General features: G+C 46.6%; 1 protein-coding gene across 1 annotated transcript in view; it reads left to right on the forward strand.

Annotated features, from left to right (window-relative positions):
- The window catches only part of LOC116991865 (LIM homeobox transcription factor 1-alpha-like), a 56,203-nt gene that overhangs the window by 26,457 nt on the left and 3,398 nt on the right, over positions 1–26,348 (forward strand). The window contains exons 3-5 of the mRNA XM_033050840.1: positions 19,164–19,396; positions 23,998–24,164; positions 24,514–24,591. Of these exons, the coding sequence (XP_032906731.1) occupies positions 19,164–19,396; positions 23,998–24,164; positions 24,514–24,591 (478 nt within the window). The remainder of the gene's footprint in view (positions 1–19,163; positions 19,397–23,997; positions 24,165–24,513; positions 24,592–26,348) is intronic.

Raw genomic sequence — 26,348 nt, forward strand, 5'->3', positions numbered from 1 at the left:
TTGGATGATCAGCCATGATCATATTGAATGGCGGTGCAGGCTCGAAGGGCCGAATGGCCTACTCCTGCACCTATTTTCTATGTTTCTATGAATAGTACTTTACAGCCAAAACTGTTTTTATGATCAAATGTATTATTTTCATTTTTAGCTCAGTATTATTTTGGCAGCTCATCAGCAGCACGATCCATATTTTAATATTTCAACCTGTTCCTATTTATTTACATTATCAATAACCTGCTTTCTCCACAATATTTATGTTATTTAAAGCGAGTTGCCACCTATATTAAGTAAGTAAGTTTATTGGCCAAGTATTCACATACAAGGAATTTGCCTTGGTGCTCCGCCCACAAGTAACAACATGACACACACAGTGACAGTTACGAATGGCTCAGAAAACACTAAACATTAATAATAATAAGACATTAATGATGAAACACCATTGATCAAGCATGTGAACCAACAAAATACCAGATCAAAGGGAGGCTACAGATTTCTGGCTGTTGAGTAGAGCAACTACTCGTGGATAAAAACTGTTTTTATGTCTGGCTGTGGCAGCTTTGACAATCCGGAGTCGCCTTCAAGAGGGAAGTGATTCAAAGAGTTTGTGGCCATGGTGAGAGGGGTCAGAGATGATTAATGCACTGACTCTTTATATTTATAAGCAATCAGATGTAATATTACATAATACACATAGCAATATAATTAATTTGTGTAGGAAGGAACTGCAGATGCTGGTTTAAACCGAAGATGGACACAAAAAGCTAGAGTAACTCAGCGGGACAGGCAGCATCTCTCTGGAGAGAAGGAATGGGTGACGTTTCGGGTCGAGACTGAATAGTGATAATTTACTTATAACACAGACTAACAACTCATCTCAGACTGAAGTTGGGTCTCGACTTGAAACATCGCCCATTCCTTCTCTCCGGAGATGCTGCCTGTCCCGCTGAGTTACTCCAGATTTTTGTGGCAATGTCATTTATAATGACTTATAACTACATTATTCACATTGAGCTGCTAGTCTGTGATATTTCTAAATGATCACTTTTGTTCAAAATATTTGTAACCAGCTTTATGTTATATTAACGGCACTCCATCTATTTTACTGATATGGTTAATAATAGCTCGCTTAATTTTCATAGCATGTTACTCTGCATGCTTTAAGTAATCTGCATCCCTGTGGCACAATGGTAGAGTTGCTGCCTTAAGGGCCTGTCCCGCTTTCACGACCTAATTCACGACCATTTTCACTCGTGGACATTTTTCATCATGTTGAAAAAACGCCCCGACCTACTTGATGCCACGACCGACCTACGACCTACCTACGACCTCGTGACGACCATGCTGTGAGTATGAGTCAAGGGCAAACTCGGCAGAGGTCATGAATTAGGTCGTGAAAATGGGACAGGCCCTTTACAGCGCCAGAGACCCAAGTTTGACCCTGACTACGGGTGCTGTCTGTACGGAGTTTGTACATTCTCTCCGTGTGGGTTTTCTCCGGGTGCTCCGGTTTCCTCCCACACTCCAAAGACGTACAGGTTTGTAGGTTACTTAGCTTCAGTAAAATTGTATTTGTATAAAATCATCCCTAGTGTGTGTAGGATTGTGTTAGAGTGCGGGAATCGCTGGTCAGCTCGGACTCAGTGGGCCGAAGGGCCTGTTTCTGTGCCGTATCTCTAAACTAAACTAAAAAAAATAATTTAATAAGCTAGATAGGGCTCTTAAAATTAGCGGTCAGGGGATATGGGGAGAAGGCAGGAACGGGGTACTGATTGGGGATGATCAGCCATGATCACATTGAATGGCGGTGCTGGCTCGAAGGGCCGAATGGCCTACTCCTGCACCTGTTGTCTATTGTCTTTTGTCTATATGCTTTACATAACATTTGTAACTAGCACTCAATGGTATTATTAACCAACGTTCAAACCAAGGTGAAGATAGACACAAAAAGCTGGAGTAACTCAGCAGGACAGGCAGCATCTCTGGAGAGAAGGAATGGGTGACGTTTCGGGTTGAGACCCTTCTTCTGAAGGGTTCAACCTTATGCTCTGGCACTACATATTTTGCACTATTTATGCTAAGATTCTTTGTATTCATAACTTACTGGGATCGGTCCAATAGCAACTAAACCTCATTGTGGCAATCAGGCCAACCATCCAGAGGGTTATTTTGACATTTGGAGGAATTTTTGACATTATTGACATTATCCTGAATTCTGACATTATCCTGCATTTTTGACATTATCCTGAACTCTTAACCTAAATGTTGACAGATTATTTTGACATTATGAGGTTGACATTTTAAAACAATTCATAAAAATAAAGAAAAAGTCAGGAAGAAGGGAAAAATCTCAGTAGCAGAATAAATGCAGGAAGTATAAGATTACGTAATAACATATTGATGAGATACAACTTAATTTTGAAGCCATTAACATTAGGAAACAAACAACCTCTTTGCTCTGAAGAGCATAAAGTGCTGGAGTAACTTAGTCGGTTGGGCAGCACTGTCAGGTGACATTTCGGGTCGGGACCCTTCTTCAGAACTGACAATGTTTTGGGTCGGGAGCCTTTTTCAGACTTATAACGTTTCGGGTCAAGACTCTTCTGTCCTCTGCCCCACTCATTTGCCAATTGCCCCCTCCTCACCCGCCACCCGTCCCCTGCCCATCTTGCCCAACATTTCCCCATCGCGTCTTTCAAGCAGCTTTCTCCCCATCCTCAGAATAAAAGGACGTACCTTTAGAAGGGAGATGAGGATAAATTTCATAAGTAAATCTGTGGGATTCATTGCCGCAGACGGCTGTGGAGGTCAAGTCAATGGATGTTTTTAAGGAGGAGAGAGGCAGATATTTGATTAGTGCGGGCATCAAAGGTTACGGAGAGAAGGGAGGAGAATGGGGTTGAGAGGGAAAGATAGATCAGCCATGGTTTAATGGGGGCACAGACTTGATGGGCCGAGTGGCCTAATTCTGCTCCAATATCTTATAATCTTGTATCACAACACCAGTGTACATACTGCGTGTACATACATCACACACACACATACCCATGGAGAACGGTCAAGGGGCTGTCCCACTGCGGCAACCTAATTGTGAAGAGTTTGCCCACGACTCATACTCGCAGCATGACACGAGGTCCTGGGAGGTCTTTGTAACTCTCCTTCATGCTCGAGAGTGGTCCCCGTGTACTCGAGGCCTCAGCTAGGTCGCGCCGTATTTTTCAACATGCTGAATAATGCCCGCGAGTAAAAAAAGGTCCCCATGGAAATAATTTTTTTTTTTTTACTCGTAGGTTTAGTCGAAGTAGGTCGTAGTAAGTCGGCATGTTATTCGTAGGTAATCGAGGGTAGTAGTAGATAGTCTTCAACATAGTCGAAGGGAGGTCGAAAGAGATCGTAGGAGATCGAAGGGTCGAAGGAGGTCGTCTTCACTCTCCACTATTCGATGTCCAATTTTCCCGAAGCTAGTCAAAGCCAGTCGAAGTTAGTCTTCAACATAGTCGAAGGAGGTTGAAGGAGGTCTTCAACATAGTTGAAGGAGGTCTTCAACATGACGCTTTTTCAAACTCTCCCAAACTCTTCTAAACTCGCCAATTAGGTCGCCTCAGTGGGACAACCCCTTTAAGTGTCTATAAATATTATGGCCATGTTCACAATTGTGCCACGTGGGAGTGTATCAATGTGTCTGACGGTGTGTAACTGCTCTGAATGTGTGAAGTCTCAGTCTTTTACGCAGGAGATGTGCCACATGAAACAACATGGCTTTCGGAGATACGCAGAGCGGGTTTTGAAAGACTTCCGTACTCGGTGAGTTGTTTCCTCCCCTCATTCTCCTTTCTGTGTGGCCTAGTTTGTATTTCTGCCTCAGGTTCCAGGTTTGAAACTCTCTCCCCATGGAGGCAGACTGCACGGTGAAGGCGAACAGCTACACAACTGTCCCCGGGCCCAGGTTACCTCCAGAGGACAACCCTTCAAGGTCTAAAGAAGGGTCTCAACCCGAAACGTCACCCATTCCTTCTCTCCAGGGATGCTGCCTGTCCCGCTGAGTTACTCCAGCAATTTGTGTCCATCATCAGTGTAAAACAGCATCTGCAGTTCCTTCCTGCACACTTCAAGGACGGGATGGGACGGGGGGCACAACATCGGGCTGGAGGTGTTGGAGACCCCCACCATCGGGGAGGTATCGCCCGGGTAGTACACAGGTAAGACCTATCACGTGGCTTTGTCCCACTCACACCTCGTTCTAACTTTCTGTCCCCTGAAGTATCCTGACCTGAAACGTCACCTATCCATTTCCCCCAGAGATGCTGCCTGACCCATGGTGTTACTCCAGCACTTTGCAAGGATCCAGCATCTGCAGCCCTTGTTTAAATATTAGACTGTCTATCTGGGAGAGAACCAAAGTCAAATGTTGATGAAAATTAATTCCATTTTCCTCCCTCGCCAAATAAAACTAAGTTCCAGGTATCCTGAAGCCAGACACAAAGTGTTGGAATAACTCAGCAGGTCAGGCAGCATCTCTGGAGAAAAAGGATGGATGATGTTTTGGGTCAGGACCCTTCTTCAAATTGAAGATCCCAGCAGGTACAAGAGGGAACATGGGCAATGAAGCATCGTGGCTGGCAAGGAATTCATTGACACCGATTATAATATGAGGTGTGGTGTACGCACCCCAGATGTTCAACACAAGGAGAATAGCAGAGAGTGGAGGCAGAGACAGATTAGAGCAAGTTGCAAGAAGCACAAAGTGCTGGAGTAACTCAATGGTGTCAAATTGGGAAAAGGGGAAGTACAACGGGATCTGGGGGTCCTTGTTCATCAGTCAATGAAAGTAAACATGCAGGTACAGCAGGCAGTGAAGAAAGCGAATGGCATGTTGGCCTTCATAACAAGAGGTGTTGAGTATAGGAGCAAAGAGGTCCTTCTGCAGCTGTACAGGGCCCTATCGAGACCACACCTGGAATATTGTGCGCAGTTTTAGTCCCCTAATTTGAGGAAGGACATTCTTGCTATTGAGGGAGTGCAGCGTAGGTTTACAAGGTTAATTCCCGGGATGGCGGGACTGTCATATGCTGAGAGAATGGAGCAGCTGGGCTTGTACACTCTGGAGTTTAGAAGGATGAGAGGGAATCTTATTGAAGCGTCTAACATTATTAAGGGTTTGCACACGCTAGAGGCAGGAAACATGTTTCCGATGTTGGGGGAGTCCAGAACCAGGGGCCACTGTTTAAGAATTAGGGGTAAGCCATTTAGAACAGAAATGAGGAAACATTTTTTCACACAGAGTTGTGAGTCTGTGGAATTCTCTGCCTCAGAGGGCAGTAGAGGCCGGTTCTCTGGATATTTTCAAGGGAGAGCTAGATAGACCTCTTAAAAATAGCAGAGTCTGGGGATATGGGTAGAAGGCAGGAACGGGGTACTGATTGGGGATGATCAGCCATGGTCAAATGAAATGGTGGTGCTGGCTCAAAGGGCCAAATGGCCTACTCCTGCACCTATTGTCTATTGTCTATTGTCTAATGGGTCAGGAGCATCTCTGGAGGAGATGGCTTACAAGAAGCCCCTCTAGTTTGGCATGGTGGCTGCTGTAAACACTGGAAGGAAGATACAAAATGCTTGAGTAACTCAGCAGGTCAGGCAGCATCCCTGGAGAACATTTTGGGCCAGGATTCTTCTCGTTCCGAAACATCACCTGTCCATGTCCTCCAGGTATGCTGCCTGAACCTCTGAGGTATTCCAGTACTTTGTGTCTTTCCCTGGTAAACCAGCATCTGCTTTTAGATTTTATTTTACTTTTCGTTTAGTTTTCATTTTCGTTTTAATTTTAGTTTTCATTTTAGTATTAATTTTATTTTTGTTACATGTACCGAAGTACAATGAAAAGCTTTTTTGTTGCGTGCTATCCAGTCAGCGGAAAGACAATACATGATTACAATCAAGCCATCCACAGTGTACAGATACAGGATAAAGGGTATAACATTTTGTTCAAGATAAAGTCTAATTAAAGATAGTTTAAAAAGTCTAAAGGGCCTGTCCCACTTACGCGACTTTTTCGCTGACTGCTGGCACCCGTCATAGGTTGTTGCCGGTCGCCGAAAATTTTCAACATGTTGAAAATCCAGCGGCGATCAGAAAGACGCTACGACTCTTTGGGCGACTGAGGAGACGACTCACGCCCATACAGGCGACACCCTGGCGACATGTCGCGGGGTGAAGCCTGTAAGGTCGTGAGTAGTTGCCCAAAGAGTCGTACCTTGTTCTGGTCGCCGCTGGATTTTCAACATGTTGAAAATTTTCGGCGACCTGCAACGACCTACGACGGGTGCCGGCAGTCACCGAAAAAGTTGCGTAAGTGGGACAGGCCCATTACGGAAACTAACCTAAGCATGAATGGCTCCTACAGATAGCTTTCTATATTACTCAAGATAGCTTACTAAATGCTGGAAGGGACTGTAATAGATTGTGCCCCCCAATAGTGTTTTCTGGGGATTTAATTAAAGAGATAGGGAGTGAGCTATTCATCCGCCATTGTCCACGTGGACTTTCTGAAGTTTTTGTTTAGTTTCTTTTAGAAATACAGCGTGGAAATAGGCCCTGTGGCGCACTGAGTCAACACCGACCAGCGATCGCCCGTACACTACTTGTATCCGACACACACTAGGGACAATTTACAGAAGTCAATTAACCTACAAATCTTCACGTCTTTGGAGTGTGGGAGCACCCGGAGAAAACCCACACGGTCACTGGGAGAACGTCCAAACTCCGTTCAGACAGCACCCGTAGTCAGGATCGAACACGGAACTCTGGCGCTGTGCGGCAGCAACTCTACCGCTGCTCCACCGTGCCGCCCCAGAAGAGTTAGGGATCCCACATTGAACGGAAATTGAATTGGTCAGATGCGTTTGACCCTGCTATAGTGTGCCTGGGATCACTCTGATATCTAGTATTCTGCACTCTCAATTAAGCAGTCCAGCAGTGAGACGCTGGCTGTGGTTAGTTTGTCGATGAATTTGAGCTCATTGTGATTGAGTTTACATTTGGACAGACGTATGGATAGGAAGCGTCGAGGAATGTGGCCAAATGCAAGCAAATGGGACTATCCGAGAATGCCAACATGGTCGTCATGGACAAGTCGGGCCGAAGGGCCTGTCTTCATGCTGTTTAGCTCTAGTGCTACTAAATATAAATGTGCTAAGGGATAGTTTCACATTGCAAAATGGAGTTAAACAAATGTAGTATCCTGTTTAATTATCAAATGAATCATTGACTGTTTCTCTCTCCACAGATGCTGCCGGCATCTCCACAGATGAGTGTTTCCGGCATCTTCGGTCTTTATTTTGGATGTGCAGTGTCTGCAGTATTTGTTACGGAATGCGCAGCTGCAACAGCTGTGAGCCACGGAGTCTCAGAGGCTACGACTCTTTGGGCGACTCTTTTTAACTTTATTTACTGGAGCACGGTGGTGCTGTTGGTAGAGTTGCTGCCTCACAGCGACAGAGACCCGGGTTTGATCCTGACCTCCAATGCTGCCTGTGTGGAGTTTGCACGTTCTCCCTGTGACCACGTAGGTTTCCTCCCACATCCTAAAGACCTACAGATTTTGTCCCGAAACGTTGCCTATTTCCTTCGCTCCATAGATGCTGCTGCACCCGCTGAGTTTCTCCAGCATTTTTGTGTACCTTCGATTTTCCAGCATCTGCAGTTCCTTCTTAAACACTTAGCACTATCCAATACAAACTAAGGACAATTTTTACATTTACCAAGCCAATTTACCTACATACCTGCACGTCTTTGGAGTGTGGGAGGAAACGGAAGATCTCGGAGAAAATCCACGTGGTCACGGGGAGTACGTACAAACTACGTACAGACAGCACCCATAGTCGGGATGGAACCCGGGTCTCCGGCGCTGCAAGCACTATAAGGCAGCAACTCTACCGCTGAGCCACCGTGATCTTATTAAATTATCAATCTTATTATCAGACAATTGAACCTCCCCCTCACCAAGTAGAGAGTGGTCCTGATCTCCCACTTAAGGGCCTGTCCCACTGTACGAGGTAATTCAAGAGCTCTCCCGAGTTTAAAATAAGTACGTAGAATGTACATAGCGGGTACGTCGGAGCTCGGGACGTCTCTTAGCGGCTCATAACGCTAACGGCAGGTACTCGGGAAACGCGGTGACTCGTGAAGTTTTTTCAACATGTTGAAAAATGTCCACGAGAGCCCCGAGTACCTACGAGCGGCTATTACCGTAATTCTCCGTGTTCGAATCGGGGGAAACTCGGGAGAACTCTTGAATTACCTCCTACAGTGGGACAGGCCCTTAACCCAATTGGAGACATTCGATCTAACTTCAATTGGACTTTACTGGACTTTATCCAGCATTAAACATCACACCTTTTATCCTGTATCTCTACGTAGTCGACAGCTTAATTGTAATTCATGTATAGTCTTTTCACTGACTGGATAGCACACTGCAGGCAGCACAGTGGAGCAGAGGTAGAGTTGCTGCCTCCCAGCACCAGAGACCAGGGTTCGATCCTGACTACGGGTACTGTCTGTATGAAGATTGTAAGTTCTCCCCGTGACATGCGTGGTCTTTCTCTGTGTGCTCCAGTTTCCTCGCAGACACAAGACATACAGGTTTTGTAGGTTAATTGGCTTCGGTAAAAAAATGATAGATCACCCCTGGTGTGTCAGACAGTGCTCGTGTACGGGGTGATCACTGGTTGGCGTGGACCCAGTGACCCAAAGTGCCTGTTTCTGCGTTGTATCTCTAAAATCTAAAACAGCTTTTCAATGTAAATCGGTACATGGGACAATAATAAACTAATCTCAAATTAAACTAAACGATAGAGCATGAATAAGGGAGCCAAGTGTGACCAAATTTGTCCACCTTATACATTTATATTTTATTTAACTGCGAGTGTTTGTTGCCCTGGTAGTTATTGTTGCACCTTTAACTTAAGACAAGCCAATAAATTGACTTGAAATCTGTTATCTGGAATAGCGTTTCAAAGTCTGTATAACTCTGGTCATTTTGAGCACTGTATTTAGCCAACTTGTCACTCGGCAAGCTAAAGCCTTGTATTTATGGTGCTTTTCCATAATGTCAGTTTGCATTGAGCACGTCACAACCACAGAGGGAGATTTCACCGGACCGCCTCTCGTAGCGTAGGGAACGGCAAACAAACCATGCGCGTGATTCCCACAGGCAACAACCTAGCACAGTGATGCAGCTGATAAAGCTGCTGCCTCACAGCGCCAGAGACCCAGGTTCGATCCTGACCTCGGTTGCTGCCTGTGTGGAGTTTGCACGTTCTTCCTGTGACCGCGTGGGTTTATTCTGGTCGTCCTTGGATGCCCCCACGTCCCAAAGACGTGCGGATTTATAGGCTAATGGCCCTCTGTAAGTTGTGTCAGGAGTGGATGGGAAAGTGGGATAGCATCGAACTAGTGTGAACGGGTGACCGATGGTCGGCGTGGACTCGATGGGCTGAAGGGCCTGTTTCCATGCTGTTTCTTATCATCAATAATCCTCTGTCTTCCAATTATTCTTCGAAAGATACATATGTGTGCAAGTCATTGGGGGTTTCTTCTCTGTTGTTCACTGAAATACTATAACTTTTCACGCTATTTTCTCCGAGATCATCAATTTCCTCCCACACTCCAAAGACGTACAGGTTTATAGGTTAATTGGCTTGGTGTATGTGTAAATTGTCCCTAGTGTGTGTAGGATAGTGTTAATGTGCGGGGATCGAATGTCGGCGCGGACTCGATGGGTTGAAGGGACTGTTTCCGCGCTGTAAACAATCTCTAAACAAAAGTAAATTAAGCTGCTGTGTTACACTGTGGTGTTGGCTTGTATTACCTGCTCCAGTCTCTGGAGTGTGACTGGAAACTGCAGCCGCATAGACTAGGGAGCTACCTGCTAAGCATTTAATTTAGTTGAGAGATATAGCGCGGAAACAGGCCCTACGGCCCACCGAGTTCGCACCGACCAGTGATCCCTGCACCTTGACACTATGCTACACTAAGGACAATTTTAGAACATTTATACCAAGCCAATTAATCTACAAACCTGCACGTCTTTGGAGATTGGGAGAAAACCGAAGTTCTGCGAGAAAATCCGCGCAAGGTCACGGGGAGAATGTACCATCTCTGTACAGACAGCACCTGTAGCCAGGATCGAACCTGGGTCTCTGGCGCTGTTGGCGCTGTAAGGCAGCAACTGTACCGCTGCGCCACCAACCCGACCACCATTTTCAGTACGTGTGAGAATAATTAAATCAATACTGAAAATGAGGGACTACCAAAGAAGAAGTAAGAATCATATGTTGGGCAAGACTGCCTGTCAATGCAATATATTTAAGTGTGCTCACAGTATGTAGAAAGAATGGATCGACTGGGCTCATATAGTATTCACTGGAATTTAGGATGAGAGTGGACCTTATAGAAACATATAAAATTCTTAAGGAATTTGACAGGCTAGATGCAGGAAAAATGTTCCCCATGTTGGGGGAGTCCAGAACCAGGGGTCACACAGTTTAAGAATAAGGGCTAGGCCATTTTGGACCGAGAAGAGGAAAAACTTTTTCACCCAGAGAGTTATGAATCTATGGAATTCTCTACCACAGAAGGCAGTGGAGGCCAATTCACTGCATGTATTCAAGAGAGAGTTGTATATAGCTCTTAGGGCTAAAGGAATCAAGGGGATATGGGGAGAAAGCAGTAACTGATTCTGGATGATCAGCCGTGATCATATTGACTGGCGGTGCTGGCTCGTAGGGCTGAATAGCTTACTGCTGCACCTGTGTTCTATGTTTTTAAGTTTCTATAGTTAATTTGGGTTGCATTCTGCTTGTTTTTCACATTTTATTGTTATCAGACCATGTACATAGACAGTGTGGACAGAAACATTGAATAATGCCATGAGCACTGGTTTGTAGATTAATCAGAATATGTAGGACTTTAGTTTAGTTTATTGTCACATGTACAGAAATACAGTGAAAAACTCTTGTTTGCTAACTAGTCAGCAGAAAAACAATACAGGATTACAATCGAGCTATTCACAGTGTTACAGATACAGGATAAAGGGAATAATGTTTAGTGCAAGGTACAGTCCGATTAAAGATAGTCCGAGGGTCTCCAATGAGGTAGATGGTAGCTCAGGACTGCTCTCTAGTTGGTGAGAGGATGGTTCAGTTGCCTGATAACAGCTGGGAAGAAACTGTCCCTGAATCTGGAGGTGTGCGTTTTCACACAACTGTACCTGATGGGAGAGGGGAGAAGAGGGAGTGACCGGGGTGAGACTGATCCATGATTATGCTGCAGGCATTGCCGAGGCAACGTGAAGTTTTTTAGATTAGATTAGATTCAACTTTATTGTCATTGCACAAATATGAGTACAGGTACAACAAAATGCAGTTTAGCATCTAATCAGAGTGCAAAGTAGTAAAATACTGGTAAAAACAATATGTACAATGTGGATATATTGATCTAGTACATAGGCAAATAAATATATACAGATAAAAGGGTATAAAAGATAGCTAGCATCGGGCCTGTGAGTTCAGCAGGGTAATGGTATTTTGGAAGAAGTTGTTCCTTAGCCTGCTGGTGCGAGACCTGAGGCTCCTGTACCGCCTCCCTGATGGGAGGAGGGCAAACAGTCCATGGTTGGGGTGTGAGGGGTGCTTAATGATTTCCCCAGCCCGTCTCAGACACCGTTTTCGGTGGAGGGCATCCATGGCAGGGAGCGGGGCACCGATGATGTGCTGAGCGGTTTTCACCACCCGTTGCAGTGCCTTCCTGTCAGCTGCGGTGCAGCTGCTGTACCATACCGTGAAGCAGGTGGTCAGGATGCTTTCGATGGTACAGCGGTAGAAGTTGGACAGGATCTGGGGGGACAGGTGAGCTTTCTTGAGCCTCCTCAGAAAGTAGAGGCACTGCTGCGCCTTTTTAATCAGTTTGGCGGTATTGAGGGACCAGGACAGATCCTCTGAGATATGTACCCCGAGGAATTTGTAGTTGGAGACGCGCTCCACCTCAGTCTTTAAAGGAGAGTTGTGAATCCGTGTGTTACAGCAATGAAAATATAGCGTTGTGCTGCTTCTGTGTACAACAGTGTGAAATTGTACAAAGGACACAAGGTGCTGGAGTATCTTAGCGGGTCAGGCAGCCTCTCTGGAGAACATGGATAGGTGACATTTTAGGATTCAATGGAGACCCAAATCATCACCTACCTATGTTCTCCAGAGATGCAGCCTGACCCGCTGAGTTACTCCAGCACTTTGTGTTCTTTTGTGCATTAACCAGCATCGGCAGTTCTTTGTTCCTTCAGGGTGAGATTGTAATCGGGCTTTGCATAATGGCACAGTGTGAGTTATAGTCACATTTGTATAATAACACTGGGTACATGAGACTATAATGAGGCATTCAACACCAATGAAGCTTTGTAACCAGACGGTGTATTACAGCCGAATACATTTCGAATTGGCAGACTGAAGAAGCGTTCCGACCCAAAACGCCACCCCTTGTCGGGGCCAAAAAGTGGCGAGACTTGTGAGGTCTGCTGTATGATTTTACTGGGTTGTACACAAAACAAAGCAGCCAGGTACACGTGACAGTAAAGTATTATTGAACTGAATTCAGTCTGAAGAAGGGTTTCGACCCGAAACGTTGCCTAATATTTCCTTCGCTCCATAGATGCTGCCTCACCCGCTGAGTTTCTCCGGCGTCTAGCGTAGAATTTTTGTCTACCTTCGATTTTCCAGCATCTGCAGTTCCTTCTTAAACATTGAACTGAATCATCCATTTTCTCCAGAGATGCTGCCTGACCCACTGAGTTACTCCAGCATTCTGTGCCTATCTTCGCTATAAACCAGCATCTGCAGAAATTGAAATTGTACTTTAAATTATGTTTTAAGTTGAGTTTATTGCCACGTGTACTGAGGTACAGTGAAAAGCCCAAATTAAAATCTCAAGTAACCGAGTGTGAAATTTCAAGGAGTTTTTCTAGATCGGGACTTGCTTGTTGGCATCTTTATGTTTGTGAAATTTCAACGATTTTGCCCTAACTACACAGTAAAACTTAAACACAGCACAACCACAGTCGTCTGTGGGTCTATGAGACATAGGAGCAATGTTAGGCCCTTCGAACCTGCTCCATCATTCAATCACAGGTGATCTGTTTTTCACTCTCTACGTTCCAAAGACCTACAGGTTTGTAGATTAATTGGTTTTGGTAAATTGTAAATTCTCCCTAGTGTGTAAGAAGGTGCTAGTGTACAGGGTGATCGCTGGTCGGCACAGACTCAGTGGGCCAAAGGGCCTGTTTCCTAGCTGTATCTCTAAAGTGTATAATCTAAAGCAGGGCTTGAAGGGGTTAAAATCTAAGAACATCAATAACCAGTTACAATATTGAGTTGGACCCTTCACAAGCTTTAATAACACCTTTCACATTTTCTTGTTGAAAACCGTTATTAAAAACTCCATTCCATATTGCTAATTTCCATAATAATATGCAATAACATTTCCACTTTCTCATCTCCCGATTCAATTAGATTCCTAATAACTGAAGGCAATATTTTGCCCCTAATCTTGTCTCGTCTCTGCATTAAGATGCAGTCAGACAGCAGCCTTTGCCATCTCTCTCAAATCCGTGGGGAAATCCACAGACACCGGAAATGAGACTTACAGCAGCAGGAAATTGTGAGGAGATGGCAGCACTATCAGCTCATGGGAGCGAGGGTTGCCTCTAGGGGTGTCAACTCTTATGTACAGTCAAGCTGGAAAGGGTACAGAGAGGATTTAGGAGGATGCTTCCAGGACTAGAGGGTCTGAGCTATAGGGAGAGGTTGAGCAGGCTGGGATTCTATTCCTTGGAGCGCAGCAGGATGAGGGGTGATCTTATAGAGGTGTACAAAATCATGAGAGGAATAGATCTGGGAGACGCACAGAGTCTCTTGCCCAGAGTAGGGGAATCGAAGAAACATAGAAACATAGAAACATAGAAAATAGGTGCAGGAGTAGGCCATTCGACCCTTCGAGCCTGCACTGCCATTCAATATGATCATGGCTGATCATCCAACTCAGTATCCTGAGAAGACCAGAGGACATAGGTTTAAGGTGAAGGGGAAACCATTTAATAGGAATCTGAGGGGTTACATTTCCACACAAAGGGTGGTGGGTGTATGGAACAAACTGCCAGGGGAGGTAGTTGAGGCAGGGACTATACCAACGTTTGAGAAACAGTTAGACAGGTACATGGATTGGACAGGTTTGGAGGGATATGGGCCAAGCACGGGGCAGGTGGGACTAGTGTAGCTGGGACATTGTTGGCCGGCGTGAGCAAGTTGGGACAAAGGGCCTTGTGTCCACACTGCGTCACTCAATGACTCTATGACTTCCTATGAGTTTATGAATTTAATTTATTGTCACGTGTACCAAGGAACAGTGAAAAGCTTTTGACGCATGCTACCCCAGACAGCAGAAAGGCAATCTGTAATTACAATCGAGTCATCCACAGTGCACACAACGTGTAGGAAGGAACTGCAATGCTGGTTTGCACCAAATATAGTGCTGGCATTCGAGAGAGTCCAGAGGAGGTGATGATTGGGTATGAGGAGCATTTGTCGGCGCTGGGCCTGTCCTTGCTGGAGTTTAGAAGGATGAGGGGAGGGGATCTCATTGAAACCTACTGAATAGTGAAAGGCTTGGATAGAGTGGATGTGGAGACGATGTTTCTACTAGTGGGAGAGTCTAGGACCAGAGGGCACAGCCTCAGCAGAAATTAACGTAGAATGGAGACGAGGAGTAATTTCATTAGCCTCACCAGTATGGTGAATCTGTGGAATTCATTGCCACAGATGGCTGTAGAGACCAAGCCATTGGGTATTTTTTAAGCGAGATTGATGGGTTCTTGATTAGTATGGGCGTCAGATGTTACATGGAGAAGGCAGGAGAATGGAGTTGAGAGGGGAAATAGATCAGCCACGATAAAATGGCCTAATTCTACTCCTATGTCTTATGATCTTATGATCCCTCTAAACTTTTCCTATCCATGAACCTGTCCAAATGCCTTTGAAATGGTAAATGTTGTTTTTGCACCAACCATTGTCAACCAATTCAAATCACCCTGGTTTACGTGGATGAGATCAATTCTAGATTAAGCCTAATTTAAGCAATGCTTAGGTTATTTACCTTGCATGCATGTAAATCTTACTTGTCAGTGCCTCGGTCGTTTCAGTCAGCAGTGGAAAGTTAACCTTGTCACAGTGGGTCTGAGTAACAGATGAGGCAGACAGCATATCTCCTTCCTCAGGTCAAATATGTTGTTATGTTATTCAGTAAGCACCGGGTCAAGAGTCAAGAGAGTTTATTGTCATGTGTCCCAGATAGGACAATGAAATCCTTGCTTTGCTTCAGCACAACAGAACATAGGCATGAATACAGAACAGATCAGTGTGTCCATATACCATGATATAAATATATACACACACATAAATAAATAAGCAGATAAAGTGCAAATAAACAGATAATGGTCTATTAGTGTTCAGATATTTGTTTCAGCTGAGTTTAATAGCCTAATGGTTGTGGGGAAGTAGCTATTCCTGAACCTGGTTGTTGCAGTCTTCAGGCTCCTGTACCTTCTACCTGAAGGTAACAGGGAGATGAGTGTGTGGCCAGGATGGTGTGGGTCTTTGATGATGCTGCCAGCCTTTTTGTGTGCACGTGTGTGTGTGTGTGTGTGCACGTGTGTGTGTGTGTGTGTGTGTGCATGTGCGTGCGCGTGTGTGTGGGTGTGTGTGCGTGTGTGTGTTTGTGTGTGTGTACGTGTGTGTGTGTGTGTGTGTGGGTGTGTGTGTGTGTGTGTGTGGGTGTGGGTGTGTGTGTGTGGGTGTGTGTGTGTGTGTGTGTGTGTGTGAGTGTGTGTGTGTGTGTGTGGGTATGTGGGTGTGTGTGGGTGTGGGTGTGTGTGTGTGCAAGTGTGTGTGTGTGTGTGTGTGTGTATGAGTGTGAATGTGTGGGGTGTGGGGGGTGGTGAGATTATGCAAGGTGTCCCATTGCTCCCACACTGATACCACCACGCCCCCATCTCATTCAGCGGCGTGTGCCTGCATACTGTGCCTGGGCTCAGCCAGCCTCCGCCTCACATAATGAGGGGCACTGTGATTCCTGGAACATTTAATAAAGACGAAATCCTGAGAATTTAATAACAATAAGATCATCGGATTAAGCTGCACCGCACAGTTGCCATGGAGCTGGTGTGTAATATCTTCACAGTAGGGCTGGTTTTAACTCTCGTGGGGACCTCCCTCCTCCAGGAATAAGGGCAGGACCATCATCTGTCGGAAGGAACTGCACATGCTGGTTTAAACCGAAGATAGACACAAAATGCTGGAGTAACTCAGCGGGACAGGCAGCATCTCTGGATAGAAGGAATGGGTGACGTTTCGGGTCGAGACCCTTCTTACACAATTCAGATTGGAGATTGAACAGGTAGATATCGTAGAAGGAACTCCCAAGTGGATTGTGTAATGGATTGTAGAACGGATCATAGAGAGCGTCGTGTACATTGATCATTTGATTGTAGTACACTGTGGTGTGTGCATTGTAGATGGAAATGTTACATACACTATAGAATGGATTAGAAAATGGACATTAGGGACTAGATTGGAGATACGCATAATTTGAGGTGGGACGTTCTTGCTATTGAGGGAGTGCAGCGTAGGTTTACAAGGTTAATTCACAGGATGGCGGGACTGTCATATGCTGAGAGAATGGAGCGGCTGGGCTTGTACACTCTGGAGTTTAGAAGGATAGGAGGGGATCTTGTTAAGGGTTTGGACAAGTTAGAGGCAGGAAACATGTTCCCGATGTTGGGGGAGTCCAGAACCAGGGGCCACAGTTTAAGAATAAGGGGTAAGCCATTTAGAACGGAGACAAGGAAACACTTTTTCTCACAGAGAGTTGTGAATCTGTGGAATTCTCTGCCTCAGAGGGCGGTGGAGGCCAGTTCTCTGGACACTTTCAAGAGCGGGCCAGATAGGGCTCTTAAAGATAGCGGAGTCAGGGGATATGGGGAGAAGGCCAGAACTGGGTACTGATTGGGGATGATCAGCCATGATCACATTGAATGACGGTGCTGGCTCGAAGGGCTGAATGGCCTACTCCTGCACCTATTGTCTACTGTCTATAGAACACAGAGCTGAATACAGAGTGGATCGTAAAGTGGAATGTGAAGTGAATCATGTGTAGAAAGGAACTGCAGATGCTGGTTTACACCGAAGATAGACACAAAATGCTGGAGTAACTCAGCGGGTCAGGCAGCATCTCTGTCAAGTCAAGTCAACTTTATTTGTCACATACACATACAAGGTGTACAGTGAAATGAAAGAGAAGGAATGGCTGACGTTTCAGTCTGAAGAAGGATCTCGACCCAAAACATCACCCATTCGTTCTCTCCAGAGGTGCTACGTAAAGTAAAATCATAGTCTGCGCCCTAGACTGTTCATAAGTGATAGGAGCAGAATTAGCCCATTCGGCCCATCAAGTCTACCCTGCAATTCAATCATGGCCGATCTATCTTTCCCTCAAAGTTTTCAAGAGAGAGTAAGATTTAGCCCTTTGGGCTAAAGGAATCAAGAGATATGGGGAAAAAGCAGGAGCGGGGTACTGATTTTGGATGATCAGCCATGATCATATTGAATGGCAGTGCTGGCTCGAAGGGCCGAATGGCCTACTCCTGCACCAAATTTTTATGTTTCTATTTTCTATGTTTAACCCCATTCTCCTGCCTTCTTCCCATAACCCCTGACATCAGTACTGATCGAGAATCTATCTATCTCTGCCTTGAAAATATCAATTGACTTGGACTCCACTGCCTTCTGTGGCAGACTGGTTCAGAAAACACTGGTTTGTAACATGGAATGTAGAATAGAATATCGATCAGATTGTGGGGAGGATTATGGACTGGACGATGGAGTGAGTGACAGACGTTGCATAGAGGGCCTTGTGGAGCGAATTGCAGGCTGGAACATTGAATTGTCGCATGGATCGTAGAGTAAAGCATGCGGTGCATTGTGCAGCTGACCACGTGCTGGACAATGAGTGCATTGTAGTGCAGAATGTGGACTGGGTATGTTGTACGATGTCCTGCAGAGCAACTTGGTTATGGGGGGAAGGCAGCAGAATGGGGTTGAGAGGGAGAGATAGTTCAGCCATGATGGATATGATGGGCTGAAGGGCCTAATTCTGCTCCTATTGCTTATGAACAAGAACTGATGAAACCTGACAGATTGTTAAGTTAGTATTGGTATTGGTATATTATTGTCACAGGTATATCCCTTTATACTGAGGCCATGACCTCCAGTCCTGGACTCCCCCACTAGTGAAAGCATTATCTCCATATCCACTCTATCCAGGTCTTTCACTATTCGGTAAGTTTCAATGAGTGTCCCCTCATCCTTCTAAACTCCAGCGAGGGAGGACAGCAGGTAGTTAGGGTTGCCAACTGTCCCGTATTAGCCGGGACATCCCGTATATTGGGCTAAATTTGTTTGTCCCGTACGGGACTGTCCTTGTCCCGTATTTGACCGCTACTACTCGGGTCGAGGGGACTGTCGGGTCGGGGCCCCGCGTCCGGATCCGCCTCACCCGTCCCGACGTAGTGCAGCCCATGGAGTGCAGCAGCAGCAGCAGCAGCGCCTCGCCCGTGGCCCCGTCGCTTGGTAGCCCGGCCAGCTGTCCGACCTTCGGACCTTCGCTTACCGCCGACACCACCACCCCTCCTTCTCATGGCCGACCATCGGTTCATGAGTTGGATGGGGTGCCGGACTTCGCGCTTCCCGGGCCAAAACGCCTCAGCTGGCCCGCCGGCTGGGCTTTGTGTGCAGTCCAGCACCCGGGCCAACTCATCATTCACCCAGCCACGGCCGATCGGTCAACGAATTGCCGTCGGGTATTTGTCCCGTATTTTGACCGTTTGTCCCTTATTTGGGTGTGAGAAAGTTGTCAACCCTACAGGTAGTACAAAGCAAAAAATTAGTGTTCCTCCCTCGGCACCCCCCCCCCCCCCCGCCTTTCCCTCCCCTCCCTCCTCCCTCTCTCCTTCTCTCCACATAGCTGCCGCCTCCGACCCTTACCTTTGTCTCCCCGCCCTTGTGTTGCAGGTGCTTTGTTGCCCGGTGCAGCGGGTGTGAGGGGGAGGTGGGCCGCTCCGAACTGGTGCTGCGTGTTCTGGGCCAGGTCTACCACGTCGAGTGCTTGCGCTGCTGCGAGTGCGAGCGGCCTCTGCGGCGGGGCGACGAGTTTGTGCTGAAGGAGGGGCAGCTGCTGTGTCGCGGCGACTACGAGAGGGAGCGGCAGATGCTGAGCGGCATCAGCCCCGGACACAGCGAGTCAGGTACCCCACCACGCCCGCAGTAACCAGCAACTTCAACCTTGCATCCTCTCCGCCCTTCCCCCACCATAGTCGCCGTATTAGTTCACTGTCATCCTGCTAAGTTTCACTGTCTGTATAATTCATTATACGATACGATACAATTTATTTGTCATTTGGACCCCTTGAGGTCCAAACGAAATGCCGTTTCTGCAGCCATACATTACAAACAAATAGACCCAAGACACAACATAATTTACATAAACATCCATCACATTGCTGTGATGGAAGGCCAAAAAAACTTATCTCTCCACTGCACTCTCCCCCCCGAAGTCAGAGTCAAAGTCAAAGCCCCCGGCGGGCGATGGCGAATTGTCCCGCGGCCATTAAAGCCACGCCGGGTGATGCAAGGTCGCACACCGGGTCTTGGTGTTAGAGCCCCCGGCGTGCGCTCGCAGAGTCCCGCGGCCATTCCAAGCCGCGCGGGGCGATGATGTAAGGCCCCGCTCCAGGAGCTCTTCAACCCCGCAACTCGGGCGAGAGAAGTCGCCGTTGCGGGAGCCCTGAAAAGCGGTCTCCCTCCAGGGACCCGCGGGCTCCCGGTGCCGCCGTCCGCCAGACCCGCAGTTGCAGCCTCCAAAGCTCCGGAGGTCGGGCCGCAGCAGCGCTCCACCACTGCTCCACCCGCTCTGGACTCGGCCAGCTCCGCGACGGTGAGGTGAGTAGTCGGCACCAGAGCCCCCGGCCTTCCTGTTGGAGGCCGCTCCTCGTTGCAGCCCCAACGACAACGGAGACCCGACAAAGAAAAGGTCGGGTCTCCCGTGCAGGGAGAGATTTAAAAGTTACCCCCTCCCTCCCCCACACACATACTCCAACAAAAAATAACAAAAACTACATAAAAACATAGACATAAAATAATAAAAACGCAGACGGACTGCAGAGGCCGCTGCTGACGAGAGTTATCACCTAGCCCACAGCCAAGAATCGACCATTGTGGACTCCACCTTTCGTTGCTCATCGTTACTTTTTCGGGGTGGAAGTTTGCAACCTTCACGTGGTCCGCCCTGTTTCGACGAATGCAATCAACCCGGCATGCACAATCAAATAAGATCAAATAGAACAAGTTGTCCTACAACTTTAGTCTGTACATGCCATACGCAAGAAGAAGTTACTTTTTCCATATTTTAGTTTAATTTAGAGATACAGCCTTTTCCCTTTTTCCACCTATCACTCTTAATTCTCTTCCCTTTAGGTTAGAGATACAGCGAGGAAATAGGCCCTTCGGTCCACTGAGCCTGTGCCGACCAGCGATCCCCGCACATTAAAACCATCCTACACACACTAGGGATAATTTACATATACACCAAGCCAATTAGCCTCCAAACCTGTACGTCTTTGGAGTGTGGGAGGAAACCGAAGATCTCGGAGAAAACCCACGCAGGTCATAGGGAGGGCGTGCAAACTCCGTACAGACAGCACCCGGGTCTCTGGTGTTGTAAGCACTGTAAGGCAGCAATTCTTCCACTGTGCCACTGTGCTGTCTTGCAAGTGCCAGTTCAGTTTAGTTTATTGTCACGTGTACCGAGGTACAGTGAAAAGCTTTTCTTGCGTGGTAACCAGTCAGCGGAAAGACTACACATGATTACAATCGAGTCATTTTCAGTGTATAGATACATGATAAGGGATCCCATTTTGTGCAAGATAAAGCCAGCAAAGTCCGATCAAAGTAAGTCTCAGGACTGCTCTCTGGTTGTGGTTAGATAATTCAGTTGCCTGATAACAGCTGGGAAGAAACTGTCCCTGAATCTGGAGGTGTGCGTTTTCACACTTCTGTACCTTTTTCCCGATGGGAGAGGGGAGAAGAGGGAGTGGCCAGGGTGCGACTCCTCCTTGATTAAGCTCTGGTCTTGCCCAGTTACCCTTGCATCCCCTCTCTCTCTGTCCCTCCCAAACCCTAGTCCGAGAAGTTCAAGCAAAGAAACATTGCAGTGATGTTACTCCAGCACTTTAAACCTGCCCAACACCACACTTTGCTATATTGCACCCTCCCCTGACCTACCCTGATGGGCAAAGACAGGAAGCACAAGCAAGTAAGAATATTAGAGATGCTGCCTGTCCTGCTGAGTTACTCCAACTTTTTGTGTCTATCTAAGAATATCATTGTTCCACTTCGGTACATATGACAATAAAATACTCTCGACTCTTGAAATGGGACTGGCTTAGATGGAACTTTTTGGTAGGCATGGAGGAATTGGGCCGAAGGACCAGTGTCCGTGCTGTGTCTCTCAGTTTATTTACCCTTTTGTTGCCTAGAATCTGGCCTAGCTCTGCTTCTCATCTTTACCGACAACAACTCATGCAGTGCAGGAAGGAACTACAGATGCTGGTTTAAACCGAAGATAGACACCAAAAGCTGGACAGGCAGCATCTCTGGAGAGAAGGAATGGGTGATGTTTCGGGTTGAGATCTTTATTTGAGAGTCAGGGGAGAGGGAAAGGAGAGATATGAAAAGATACATAGAACAAACGAATGAAAGATATGCAAAAGGGCAAATCAAAGTCAGCAACGATGATGAAAGAAAGGTGGAGCCCACAATGGTCCATTGTTGGCTGTGGAGAAGGTGATACTCATATTGTTCTGACCCTTAGCCACATACATGTCCATCTTCAGTGTGGCTGTGAAGCCAGAGATATATAAACCATTTTCATGTCATTAAATACAACATGGCTTCCAGAACTCACATAACTCCAGGGTGGTGAATCTGTGTAATTCTTTGCCACAGACGGCTGTGGAGGCCACGTTAGTGGATTTTTTTAAGGCAGAGATAGATGGATTCTTGAATAGTTCGGGTGTCAGGGGTTATGGGGGGAAGGCAGGAGAATGGAATTGAGAGGGAGAAATAGATCAGCCATGATTGAATGGTAGAGTAAACTGGGCCAAATGGCCTAATTCTGCTCCTATCACATGACCTTAGGACCTTATAACTATCAGCAGCTAAACCCATCCCCCCCCACCAGTGGCGGACTGGCCAGGGTGTCAGCTTGCCCGATGGCAAGTGGGCCCCTGATGAAGTGGCCCCCCTATATCAAGTGGGCCCCTGATGAAGTGGGTCCCCTTTGTCTCCTGGCAACCAATATTTTTAGACCCTCTCCCCGCACCTGTCCCATCTCCCTGTTGGGCTCTAAACCTGAGACCAGTGATAAATATCAGACGCTTTCATGAGCTGCCTTCAGTCACTGAGATAAGCTGGTGTAATGCATTACCACCATCCAGTGGCTACCGAAGGCAGATCACTCACAGTGCTCCAAGGCAACCAGATGAATGATCGAAGGATTAGAGTAGAGGGGGAAAAGGGTAACTTCCTTTAGTTGGTGTTGTTGTGTGTAAGGACAGAATAGACAGTTTAGTTTATTTATATTTATTTACTTTATAGTTTTGTTTAGTTTGGTTTAATTTTTAATTTAGTTTGGTTTATTTTAATTTAACTTAGATTAGTTTAGTTTGATTTGGTTAGGTTTAATTTAATTTAATTTAGTTAGGTTTTGTTTAGTTTGCTTTGGCTTATTTTAGTTTAGATTAGTTTAGTTAAGTTTAATTTATCATTGTCATATGTACTGAGGTACAGTGGAAAGCTTTAGTTTGTGGGCTAGCCAGTCAAAGAGGAAACTATACGTGAATACAATCAACAACAGTGAACAGATAATGGTTAAAATGTGTAAAGATATAACTTTGAAGTTGATACTTGTATCAGCTTGTCTGTGATCTTTTCAAGAGAGAGTTAGATTTATCTCTTAGGGTTAACAGAGTCAAGGGATACGGGGAGAAAGCAGGAATGGGATACTGATTTTGGACGATCAGCCACGATCATATTGAATGGTTCAATGGTTCGGCTCGAAGGGCCAAATGGATTACTCCTGCACCTATTTTCTGTTTCTATGTTTCACAAACAGGAGCAGTTGGGTCTTTTCCCCAGGGGAATCAGGAACTAATCAGCATAAGTTTAAGGTGATAGGGGAAACATTTAATAGGAACCTGAGGGACAACTTTTTTTCACACACTGGGGAGTGAGTCTAGAGTACGAGCTGCCAAGGAGGGTTCATAAACAATATTTATATGTTTATTATAGTCACATGTGCCGAGGTACAATTGAAAGCTTTTTTGTTGCGTGCTATCCAGTCAGCGAAATGACTGTAGATGATTACAATCAAGCTGTCCACAGTGTACAGATACAGGATAAAGGGTATAACATATAGAAAACACCACAACAGGTGCATGGATAGGAAATGTTTAAAGGATATGGGCCAAACGCAGGCAAATGGGACTAGCTTGGATGGGGCTTCTTGGTCAGCATGGATGAATTGGGCCAAAGGGTCAAGATGGGGTCAAGGGTCAATCTATTCTCCAAGAGAGACACAAAGTGCTGGAGTAACTCAGCGGGTCAGGTGAAGAGAAAGAGGTGACGTTTTGGGTCGGAACCCTTCTTCAGACTGACATTGGGGGGGGGGGGGATTGATGTGTTTCCGTGACGTATGACTCCATGACAATAGCACACATGTCCGTTGCTCAGAGTTAAGGTAAAAGGGCACGGCGGTCTCAACGTTTCCCCTCTGTGTGTGTTCCATCAGTGAAAAGTGAAGATGAGGGCGAGGGGCATCGGGGGCTGCCCGTGGACAAGGGCGATGGCAAGGGCAGAGCGCACAAGAGGTCCAAGCGCCCACGCACCATCCTCACCACCCAGCAGCGACGGGCCTTCAAGGCTTCCTTCGACGTGTCATCCAAACCCTGCAGGAAGGTAGGAACCGGGGGGGCGGGGGGGCACTGAGGAACATTGGACATAGATCACAGTGGAGAAACTAAACTAAACTAAATTAAATCTAAACCTAGCTGACAAACGCTCATCATAGGTTAACCTACTCATTACTGGGATCATTGATGTAAACCTCCTCTGGACCCTCTCCCGAGTCCATTGTGTTGGGGTTTTTTGGCTTTGGGTTGATGGTGGTCTTCTAAAGCAGGTGGGATACTCGGATGTAAGTAGAGAGATGTTAAAGATGTCCTTGATAACCAGCTGGTCCGAACGAGGTTTTGAGGAGTCGTGTGATGGAGCGATGCTCACTATCAGTGCCTTTGTTTTGTTTCAGGTCAGGGAGACCCTGGCGGCAGAAACAGGACTCACGGTACGGGTTGTACAAGTTTGGTTTCAAAACCAAAGAGCCAAGGTGAGGGCCTTTTATCACGACTTGCTTTTATCCTGCCTCACTACCCATCCCTTTGTGCCAGGATAATCTTCCCCCAGTGAGGAGTGGTGAAGTGAAAGTCTAATGGGCCTGTCCCACTTAGGTGATTTTTTAGGCAACTACAGGCGACTAGTTTGTCGCCACATGTTCGCTGGTGGTCACCGGGAGTAATCACCTCAGTCGGGCAAAAAGTCGTAGCGTCATTCTGGTTGCCGCTAAATTTTCAGCGACAGTGGTTTTGACGCCAATGAGCGTAGCTTGACTTCTCTGACGTAGGTGCTGTCGTGGGTTGTCACCAGGATGACGTATGTTGTCGCCGTTTTTTCGGCGACCTGCTACGACTTTGACAGTCGGCGGCAGTTGCCTAAAAAATCGCCTAGTGGGACAGGCCCATAACGCTCCACTAACCTCCCCCCCACCCCACCTCTGAAAATTATGGATTCATATCCCACTCCATAACCTTCAGAGGTGGGTTAGTGGAGTAATCCCAGTACATCATTTAGTTTACATAGAAACATAGAAACATAGAAATTAGGTGCAGGAGTAGGCCATTCGGCCCTTCGAGCCTGCACCGCCATTCAATATGATCATGGCTGATCATCCAACTCAGTATCCTGTACCTGCCTTCTCTCCATACCCTCTGATCCCCTTAGCCACAAGGGCCACATCTAACTCCCTCTTAAATATAGCCAATGAACTGGCCTCGACTACCCTCTGTGGCAGAGAGTTCCAGAGATTCACCACTCTCTGTGTGAAAAAAGTTCTTCTCATCTCGGTTTTAAAGGATTTCCCCCTTATCCTTAAGCTGTGACCCCTTGTCCTGGACTTCCCCAACATCGGGAACAATCTTCCTGCATCTAGCCTGTCCAACCCCTTAAGAATTTTATAAGTTTCTATAAGATCCCCTCTCAATCTCCTAAATTCTAGAGAGTATAAACCAAGTCTATCCAGTCTTTCTTCATAAGACAGTCCTGACATCCCAGGAATCAGTCTGGTGAACCTTCTCTGCACTCCCTCTATGGTAATAATGTCCTTCCTCAGATTTGGAGACCAAAACTGTACGCAATACTCCAGGTGTGGTCTCACCAAGACCCTGTACAACTGCAGTAGAACCTCCCTGCTCCTAAACTCAAATCCTTTTGCTATGAATGCTAACATACCATTCGCTTTCTTCACTGCCTGCTGCACCTGCATGCCTACTTTCAATGACTGGTGTACCATGACACCCAGGTCTCGCTGCATCTCCCCTTTAGTTTAGAGATACAGCATGGAAATAGATCCTTCGGCCCACCAAGTCCGCGCCGGCCAGCGATCCCTGTACACTAGCATTATCCTACACACTAGGGAGTTTATAACTCTTACCAAGGCTAATTAATCTACAAACCTGTACGTCTTTGGAGTGTGGGAGGAAACAAGAGCGCCCGATGAAAACACACGCGGTTACAGGGAGAATGTACGTACAAGCTCTTTACAGACAGCACCTGTAGTCAGGATTGAACCCGGGTCTCTGGCGCTGTGATGCAGCAGCTCTACCACTGCGCCACTGTGCTGCACTTAATCCGATCATTGAAGCAATGCCAAGTAAAGCCCCTGTCCCACTTACGAGAGCTAAACAGCAACTTCTAGTGACCTTGCCCGCCACCCAAAAAAATCAAGGTCGAGGTGACCTGCAACCTCCTACCACCTCCCACGCATATGTTGAAAACCTTCCCCGACTAGCATCGCAACCGGCTTCGACT

The sequence above is a fragment of the Amblyraja radiata genome, chromosome 35, assembly GCF_010909765.2.
Source record: "Amblyraja radiata isolate CabotCenter1 chromosome 35, sAmbRad1.1.pri, whole genome shotgun sequence".
NCBI lineage: Eukaryota > Metazoa > Chordata > Chondrichthyes > Rajiformes > Rajidae > Amblyraja > Amblyraja radiata.